This window comes from Porcisia hertigi, chromosome 26 (genome assembly GCF_017918235.1).
Source record: "Porcisia hertigi strain C119 chromosome 26, whole genome shotgun sequence".
NCBI lineage: Eukaryota > Euglenozoa > Kinetoplastea > Trypanosomatida > Trypanosomatidae > Porcisia > Porcisia hertigi.
In genome coordinates, this window is record NC_090585.1 from 781,524 (window position 1) to 791,424 (window position 9,901).

The 9,901-nt window shown below is 55.2% G+C and overlaps 3 protein-coding genes across 3 annotated transcripts; all 3 read left to right on the forward strand.

The window, feature by feature from the left end:
* Positions 1-674: 674 nt before the first annotated feature.
* On the forward strand, positions 675-4,337 carry JKF63_04243 (uncharacterized protein; the record flags this gene model as incomplete). Its single annotated transcript, XM_067900235.1, has 1 exon — positions 675-4,337. The coding sequence occupies one exon, from the start codon at positions 675-677 to the stop codon at positions 4,335-4,337; it is 3,663 nt and encodes a 1,220-aa protein (XP_067756419.1).
* A 1,630-nt stretch (positions 4,338-5,967) lies between these two features.
* On the forward strand, positions 5,968-6,954 carry JKF63_04244 (uncharacterized protein; the record flags this gene model as incomplete). Its single annotated transcript, XM_067900236.1, has 1 exon — positions 5,968-6,954. One exon carries the CDS (start codon positions 5,968-5,970, stop codon positions 6,952-6,954), a length of 987 nt encoding a protein of 328 aa, XP_067756420.1.
* Positions 6,955-8,438: 1,484 nt separating this feature from the next.
* JKF63_04245 (uncharacterized protein) lies at positions 8,439-9,359 on the forward strand (the record flags this gene model as incomplete). The annotated part of the gene is made up of 1 exon (XM_067900237.1): positions 8,439-9,359. One exon carries the CDS (start codon positions 8,439-8,441, stop codon positions 9,357-9,359), a length of 921 nt encoding a protein of 306 aa, XP_067756421.1.
* Between the last annotated feature and the right edge of the window lie 542 nt (positions 9,360-9,901).

The following is a 9,901-nucleotide window of genomic DNA, read 5'->3' on the forward strand; positions in this document are numbered from 1 at the left end:
CTTTTCTTTCCCCTGTTTCTCTCTCTCTCACACACACACACACACATACACATACACGCACATACACACGCATACACTGGCATTCGTTCTGCCACTGCCACTGCCCTGTTGCCTCGCCTTGCTCACGGTGATGCTGGCGTCCCAAGGAGGAGGCAAGTGCATTGATTCGCTCTCACGCCACCCACATCTTGCCCAAAGAATAGTCTCGGATCTTTGTTTTCACCTCCTTTTTTTTTACGGTTTCATCTTTCTCCATTTTTTTTTATATTTGTGTGTTTTTACATATTTTTGTTATCATTCAAGTTTGCCACGCTCCTCACTCCTCCTTTTTCCTCTTCTTTTTTTGTCTGTGATTTAGGCGCATCAGCACAGAGCGTGAAGTTGGGTGGAGGGAGCGTGGGTAGACGGAGGGGGGAGGGACACCACCTCTTTCCCACCCAATTGACACACACACACACACACCATTCATACACGTACCCGCGTAGAGGTGCGCGCACAAATACATACGTTCCTTTCGTTGTTCGTTCTGTTCTTGACAACGAACTCCGCACACAGACAGACCAACAAACAGATCAACGCGTTTAATGATAATAGAAGATCAGTGATTGTTTTTGTACATTCCTCCCCTCCCCTCCCCCTCCCCACTCCCCCACACACACACACACACAAAGAAAATGAGTTCAGTAGAGGAGATCAACTCCCTGGCGGAGACCATGTACGCCAGTCCCGACCCGGAGGCACGTAGGCAGGCACAGGAGCGCCTGACTTCTCTTACCCAAGAGAATGCGGATATAGCGCCACTAGAGGCAATCTTTACTCATTCGAGCAATCAGTATGCACTGATGTTTGTTTCGCAGGGTGTGGTGACGTGGTTCAGAGCAAACCGAAAGTGGCTCTCCGACGAGCAGCGCTTTGAAGTGGTGGTGAACATGTGTGGAACTTGTGTGCAGAGAGTTAGTCTTGCCGGTGCCCCGCGACACGTAATGCTAGGCCTTATGAGCGCATACGCTAAGCTGACGAAGCTGTGCTTTGAGAAGGGCACATTTCTGGTGGAGGCAGTCGCCTTCACGTTGCAGATGCTGCACGACGCCTCGCCCTTGTACGCCAAGTGCGTTGCCCAGAACGGCGGGTGCGGCAAGGCCGCTGGCTCGAACAGCGGCGGCAGCGACAACTCGAATCTTCCCGGCTCCACAAGCAAATGCGCTTTATCGTCCTCGGGAGGGAATGACGGTGCACATCACAGTACAGTCAGCGGCGGTGCGGGCAGCAACGACGACGGACCGCTCGGCTACAACATCATACGACACTCCCGTTTTACTTCCACCGGGTACCGCAGCGAGGAGGAGCGCCGCACCGCCCACTATGTGGCCTTGCTGCTGCTCACCAATCTCGTGAACGAGTTTAGCAAGTACGACTCAGCCAAGGCGCAGACGTACATGAGCTTCTCTGTCCACCGACGCTGCAGCAACAATTTTCGCGACGAGTGTATGTTGGACATTTTCACCGCGAGCCTGGCCGAGTTGGGGGGCATCAACGGCGCATCTCCCATGGTGGTGGAGGTGTTGAATTTAGCGCGGGACTGCCTTACGTACGACTTCATGGCCATCATGGTGGATGAGACCGAGGAAGCGCTGTCGGCCCAGTTCCCAAGTTCGTGGAAGGAGGTGTTGCTTGCTCCTCATACGTGGGATGTGCTGTGGGGTCAGCACGCTGCACTGCCCTATCCCCACTGCGCCACGTTGCTCACAGGTCTGACAAGCTTGTGCGGAATGCGTCGCACCTTCTTTGAGTCGACCGAGGAGCGCGTCCAGTACCTGAATGGTGCACTCACTCATCTTGTCCACACCATGCAGCTCACGGACGGTCGACTGAAGGTACCGCATTACGTGACGGTGCTGGCAGAAGCGTGCTATCGATTTGTTTCTCCGTTTGGCTATCGCGATCTGCACCTCAGCTCCGCCTTTCAAACTTGGGTCTCAGCGCTCCGTGCCGTATCACTGGACGTCTTCCGCATCCCATTCGGCCAGTCTGGCTCCTTCACCACGGCGACGACGCTGCTCAACTTCTGGAGTCGGTTAGCGACCTCGCGGCGCATGTACAGCATGTCGGAGGACTCCGCCAAGGATCTGGAGCTTATTTCACCCGAGCTTGTTGTGTGCTTTTTCAAGGCTCGCGTGCAGGTCGTGGCAAACGGCGATTTCCAGCAAGGGGCACTACATCGTAATACGAACAACGCAAACGGAGACCTTGAGGGGATGGAGTACAATATGGAGACTGACGAGGACTTTGAGGCCACCATGGAGTCGATTCTCGCACAGTCAGACACCGCGGCGACGCTTGCGATGCTGGAGCCCACGGAGACGATGAAGGTGCTAGCGAACTATGTCAACAACAGCCTCGGCTCGAATATCCTGACGAGCCCCAGTGCCACAACGTGGCTGTTTTACCTCGCCGGTGGGCTCGTGCGGCACGTGCTGAGCGCTGTCGACGACTCGGCAGTAGAGGCGTGCTCGAGCTTCTTCATGTTTTGTGTGGACTGTGCGAACCATCGCCGCAGCGGTGCTGCCGCGCCGCCGAGCTCGTCACTGTACAGCTCCTACGTGGAGCGCGCCCTCCTGCACTTCTTGACGATGGTGCAAACTGTGCTCAGCTCGTCGCGCCTGCACGAGGCACTCAACACCGTCGTCACAAACGTCTTTCAGTCCAGAGCGTTGCTATTCCAGTTTACACTCAACAACACCGGCCACAACATTATGCGCGTAATCACTGGCAACCGCACCACGGACGAGGAAACAGCGCATATTATCCGCGAGTCTATCGAGCTCATCCGCAACGCATGCATGGAGGTGCCGAGCGCCATGCTGGCAGAGTTGCACCTTGAACTGCCTCCCGTGGTGGAGCTGCCCCTCGCTCAGTCTGTGCAGACTTACAAGCTGCGTACGAATCTCTCTGCGGTGCTGTGGCGCCTGTGCAGCGTGACGCCGTACTCACTGGCAAGTCTGAAGGCATTCCTGCAGCCGATCGAGCTGTGTATGCAGAGCACGCTCAGCGGTAACGGGGTCAACGACGCTCTCTTCACGGCTGGTTGGATGCGCGACCTGCGTGGCGTCGTTCTGGCGTTGCGAGACTGCGTGGATGGCCTCAGCGACCTGATCGAGTGGGTTTGCGACCACGCCAGTTCTTTCCACGAGGTGCTAAGCCGACCCGCGGCGCAGCACAGCATGGTGATCATCTCCTTTCTGCGCTTTCTTGAAGAACTTGTTACGCAGATGGGTGATCGCTGCACGCTGCCGTGCTGCACCGCGCACAGCTCTTGCGGTTTAATGCTTTTCAAGCATATGTGCTCCATCATACAAGCCATCATCGAGCAGTGCATCACAGACGAACATATCCAGCGCGTGAGCAACGTTGGTGGAGGCGGGATGGTGAATGGTGCTTATGACATGATGCTGAAGCCGTTAGCTTTATCGATGAGTGTGTTGCGTAAGTCCATCCAGGGCGGCTTCGTGCCGCTCGGAGCCATGACCTTCTACCACGACGACACATACGACAACGTCCTCCTCGGTCTCCTGCGTATGGTTGGGGTGTTTCCGTTTGTTTATTTTACGGAGTATCCGAAGGTGCCCTACGCGGTGGTGAACATGCTGCGCACCGTGACGGAGGAGTTCGCGTATCGCCCCCTTATGAGCCTCGACGCCAGTGAACTGGAAAAACTTATTTCCTTCGTCGTGTATCTTTGCGAGGATGTCGATACACAGACGGGCACACTCCTGCACGGACTGTCCTTCCTCAGTTTTATTGCTGGTCTTATCCGAGAGGTCAAAGCGCTCTCCACCCAGACGGTGTCGCCAGCGCTCGAGGCGCGCCCCCATGGCACCCCTCCGCTGTCCCCTATGCAGATGCCTTCGTTCTACGCGAGTCCGTCTGGCCGTCTTTCGGGTACCCCAGGCAGCCTTGGTGGTCGCAGCGGCGGTGCTCCGAGTGGCCGTCCCGGCGGTGGTGCGGCGGCGCCGCGGGCCACGCGGCTAGCCCGAGAGACGCTGGCTCGCACTCTCGAGCCGTTTAACTCGCTCTGGGAACGACTCATTTCGGTGGCGATGAACGTTATTGTGTGTCAGGACCGCGCATTGAGTGTAAGCTGTGCTGTGGTGTACCCCATCTTCGAAGTGCATCCACCGTTTTGGTATTCCTTTGTGGACAATTTTGTGCTCATTTATCCGGAGCGAAAGCGTCCAATGGTGCGCGAGGCCCTCTCCACCCTGTCCCACGCCGCTGAGTCGCAGGACAAGTTCTTCTCGGAGGTATTTACCTTTCGACAGGCGATGCGCAGTCTGTGAGGGCGAGGGTGGTGGCGGCGGTGGTGGCGGCAGCCGTGGACAGATCCGTGGATACAACTTGAGTAGCGACACGCTGAGGTGTATGTGTCCCTCTCCCCTAAATAGCCGTTTTAGCTGGCTCTTGGTGCTGCCGATTGGTTTTTTGAGTTCCGTTAATGCTTGATGTGGTGTTGTGGTGACCAATGATGATTGGTGTGTGTGTGTGTGTGTGTTTGATGGAGGAGGGTGGGGCTTTATCTTCTATGTCTATATGTATTTCTTTTTTTCTTTACATTTGGTCGGCTAAAGTTGTCGTCGTTGTGGTTGGCGGTAGTGGTGGCAGAGAAACGGCGTGGTGTATGCGGTGAGTACACACTGTCTGCAGGTGTGCAGTGTATGCTCTTCGAGGAGAGAGGAAGGGGGAGGCGGGGGGGGGGAGGGGGGGACCTCACGGAGCTCGCGCGTGGGGGCTTGTGACAGGGGTGCCATGCGGGAAAAAGGGGGGTTGGCGCGCGTGTCCATCATGTATGTACCCACTTTCCCCGTGTTTACGTCCGAAGGTTTTTTTTTTATATCCTTGTGTTTCATCTACTCCTCATAAGTGGCGCTTCGCATGTGTGTCTCTCTCCTCCCCCCCTCCTCCTCCTCCCGGCGTTCGTTTGCACGGAGAAGGGAAAACAAATACGCACGCATATGCACATTTTATGTGCATTTATATTTATACACAGAGCGCATTAAGAGAGAGGAGGAGGAACAGTAGAGGCGGTGGTGGACGTACAGGGGGTGGGTGGCAGTATTGCGAATCGAAAAAACAATTGTGTATGCGTGTCGTCTTACAGCAGTCTCTTCTTTCCTGCAATTTTCCCTCCATCCTTCGCTGTACCCGTCGCTCTCTTGGCGTTTCTCGTCAGCGCTGCGGTTTCTGTAGTCTTGCACATGATCACCGGTCATGCGAGTTTTATACAAGTACACACAAATATACACAGGAGGGAGGGATATCCCCCCCCCCCCAATTCATTCGCCATGGATGAGAAGATGTGCACATCGCGGCCCTTCTTTTGATGCTCGTTTTGTGGTGTTCGGTATCGCTCGGCTCTAGGAACTAAACACCGAGGCAGAACAAAAGAGGGGTGGGGCAAAACTACACAACTGCCCAACACACGGACAGAGTGGTGAGCCGTTTTGTTTTTCTGTCGATGTGTGTGTGTGTGTGCGTGTGTGTGTGTGTGCTCTGCATGACTGCCTCCTTCGTTGCAATTACTTCTCCACATTGCATCATCGTGTACTCTGGTGTCTTTTCGTTCCCTGAACGTTATTTGGCGCTCTCTCTTTCTCTCACACACACACACACACACGTGTGTGAATGTATATGTATGGTCACCTCCATGGTCTTTCTCTTCCTCTTCCCCGCAACGCTTCACCGGCGTTGACTTTCACACGACATCACCACCGCAGAAAAACATCAAGACGCCAATATCCAGCAACAACAACAACCACATATATATATATAGATACTCCCCAGCAAAGAACAACAATAAGACACCCTTCCCCCATATCGTCAGAAGTAGCAGTGTAGAGGCAAGAGCGGGGCAGCTGGCAACGCCAACACATCAGCACAGTCGTTCACAGAAAAAGGATGCACACAAGCAGCATGTCAGACTCTACTACCCCCACAGTGGAGGAGGTTCGCAGGGCCTACGCTCAGCTGCTGGACCCACAGGCGCCGCTGGACAGCCGCCTGCGTGAGCTGTACCGGCTCAAGGAGGACTGCCTCAATAGTGTAGCTGGCGTGACGGTAACCCTGGAGGCGGTTGATACTACCGACTCAGTTCTCTTACAGCACGAGTTGGTTTACAACATTGGTCAGAGCGGTCGCGAGGAGGCCGTGCCAGAACTGGAACGCATTCTGCGCACTGCTGGCTATGACGTCGTGACGCGGCATGAGGCGGCTGAGGCACTTGGTGCCATCGGCTCGCTGCGCGCTCTGCAGGTGCTCGAGGCTCACGTGGACCCTGTGACGGAGCCCGAGGCGCCAATACGCGAAACCTGCGAGCTTGCGCTGGCCCGAATCGCGATGAAGCAGTCGAAGGGCGACGCTGCCGTAGCCCCACCGGTTGGGTGCGCGTTCGTCTCCGTGGACCCCTCACCAGCGTTCAACTCGCTGTACTCCAGTAGTGACGAGCCGGTGCCGCAGACCATAGAGGAGCTTGCAGCAGTGCTGCTAGACACGTCGGGCCGCACTCGGCTGTTCCGCCGCTATATGGCCATGTTTACATTGCGCAACATGGCGACGGAGGCCGCAGTCGCTGTGCTCAGTCGCGCGCTTCGCGAGGATACGGCCTCGGCGCTGTTCCGCCACGAGGTGGCGTTCGTCCTCGGCCAATTGGAGCGTCCGAGCAGCCAGCCCGCTCTGATTGCGGCTCTCAAGGACGAGGAGGAGGCACCGATGGTGCGGCACGAGGCCGCGGAGGCACTTGGTGCGATCGCCGATCCGGCGACGCTGCCAGTGCTCGAGAGCTATGCTAAGCACCACGAGCCGATCGTCCGTGACAGCTGCGTGGTGGCGCTCGAGATGCACAAGTATTGGGCGAACTTCAACAGCCTCGGCCAGCAGCCGCCGCCGCAGCAGACGGCGTAGAAGGGATGGGGTACTGTCTTTTGATGGGCATGTTCAGTGGGTGCTGATGGTGGAGAGCACCCCCGGTTACTGCAAAGTGAAGTCATGCGCGTCGTGTTGTGGTCTCAGCACTCCCCTCTCTCCCCCTAAAGACACCAGAGCTCGCATGATGTGTGATACCCCATGTACGATGTCTGCTTTCTTTTTTCTCCATATTTTGTAGTGGTTTGTGTGCATACGCGTGAATCTGCATAGACACGATCTACTGCGAGTGGGGCGATACGTGTAATGAATAACAGTATAAAAAAACAGTAGAAACAGAAAGAAAAGATATACATAAGAGAGATCCCATTCCTAGGGTTGGTGGTGGTGGGGGGGGGAGGGGGGGGGGCCACCAACGGTTTTGCAGTGTAGATACGGCCTTCTTTCGTGTAGGTCTACGTCTTCACATTCTGTACACCCGCCTATACCCCTCGATGGCCACCACCTCTTTTCTCCTTTACCTTTTCACCGTCGCCAAGAGAACGTACTCGTGATGTTGTCTTTTTTTTTTCCAGCTGTGATGTCACGCATCACGTGGGGAAGGGGAAGGAGGGAGGACAGGAGAGATGTGTGAGCGGTGATGGTATGTGTGTGCGTATTTGTACGTCTGTCTGCCTACCCTAAACGCTTCTTCCCTCTGGAACTTGCCTCCGTGTTCTTTTTCTACCTTCTACTCGACCTCCGTGTGCTGTGCTTCGATTCGCACATGTCCGGCTGTGGTCGCGTCCCTCTCGTTGGTCCTCTCGCCTAATAGTGCAAGCCCCCTTACCCCTACAAGCAGATGCACCCCATTCACATTCACATTGACATACACACATCATACGCATGCTCATGAAGGGGGTGGGTGGGATGTTTTTATAGCAGTGAGTGCTGCTCGTCCCCATGCCCTCCCCCTTCCCCCCCTCCCCCCCCTCCCCCCCTCGCTCATCTCCCCAATGGAGCGTGTATTCTCCCTTTGCACACATCGCCCTCTGCACTGCGCAGCCATCTATGGCGTATCCATGTTTGTGGGTTTTGTCTGGAGCAACTGGGCACCGCACACACCCAAACACGGACATCACCCCTGTGCACATCTCTCGAATGACACCCCATTACAACAGGCACCGGCTCACCTTCTCTTCATTTGCTCTTGGCCACCCTCCCTTTCTTTCTCTCTTTTTTTTTTCTCCTGTATTTCACAAGTGCCTGTCAGCTTAGGGTTTCCCCTTTGGCCACTCTGACCTCTGCCTGGATTCACAAGAGGGCACGAAGTCAGGGACACAGATTGTCATCAAAATAGCAAAGGAGATACACAATACACGTGTGTATGGTTGGCTCATAGTGTGTGTGTGTGTGTATGTGGGGGTATTCTTCAAGTAGAAGTCGAGTATCGCGAAAGAGGGGCTGCGGCGCATCGTGTTTGTGGTTTGCAATCTCTAATATTTGTAGTAGTACAGGGTGACAGAGACAGTTTGTTGGGAGTCATGGGGTTCGCATCCGCGTACGATACCTGGGTAACGCCGGTGGTCCGCGAGGCTGCCATCTTCGGTCCTATGGTGTGCTTCTGGTTTTCGTTGCAGTACATCTTCACACGGCATCTGCCGTCGCGCATGCCGAACTGGAAGCGCTTGACAAAAGCTCAACAGGAAGAGATCATTGTGCGGTGCTGCAGCATCACCAATGGCTGCCTGATGTCTGTCTCTGCCTTCCTCTTCCTCGCCAATATTCTCAGCCATGACGGTGTGGCGATAAACGATATGTACGCGGCACTGCCGTACTACCGGTTCAGTCGTGTGTCCATCACTGCGTATTTCCTGTGGGATATCTTTGTCTGCTTTTTCTACAAGTGGAGTTGGGCGTGGAAGATCCATGGATTCTGCAGCTTCATTGGATCGTACATTCTCCTTTTTCCCTTTTCTGAAGCCTACGCGGGCTACTACACCGGTTGCTTTGAGCTGAGCAACGGTTTTCTGCATGCTGCTGCTATGCTGCGCACCTTGTCGGCCATCGCCAATCCGCAAACGCAGCAGCCCCTTATTCAAACTCTTGACAAATACACCACGACTTGTGAGTATATTTTCGGAGGCCTCTACGTTCTTATCCGTGTTATTGGGGGCACCTACGTTAGCGGCAGCTGGCTGTTTAATCTGCTGACCATGTGGAGGTCCGACATCGTGCACAGTGGTGAGTCTGGGTACACACCAAAGCTGCATAACGAGTGGGCCGCGGGGATGGCTGCAGTTGCCCTGTCCGGCGTTCAACTGCTGCAGTACTTCTGGTTTGGTGAGATCGTAAAGCGGGCCATGGGTGGTGGTGGTGGTGGTGACACCGAGCACAAGAAGGGCGCTACTTCTGGCGCCGTTGCCGCTGATGCGGTACGCGCCAAGCACATGAAGAGGGAATGACCCCTCACGGAGTCTCCTGCCGTTGGCCTGCTCGGCCCTTTCCCCTTCTTTTTTTTTTATCGAGTTTAGTTGTCAGCGTGCGCCTAGTGTGCTCGTTTGCTGGCTTGCTGGCTTATTCGTTTGCTGTTTTGTCTCCACGCATGTAGAGATGCGCAGGTCTCTTTGGATGCCACGGGCCCCTCCGGGATTTTTGGAGGCAAACGCACGAGGGGGAGGGGGAGGGGGATGTAGATGTGCGGGCTCTCTTTTTTTTTTTCTCATCATCTGTGGAGCGGTCCACAGCTCTGATTAACTGAGACTTATTGGGACGGATGAAGTGTGTCCACCGTCTAGGGCATTGTGTTCCTTCCCCAATTCGAGGCGCCGCTTCACCAGTCTTTTTGAAGGTATGTAGTTGCTGTAAACACCAAGGCAAAGAACCGGGCCTCAAAGTCCATATGCATACATTTGCTGATGTGGGTGATAGTTCCATGCGACAAGTGACACGGGGAAAGGAGGAGGAGGAGGAGAGAGGGGGGAAGGGGGTATGGACGCTCATGTTG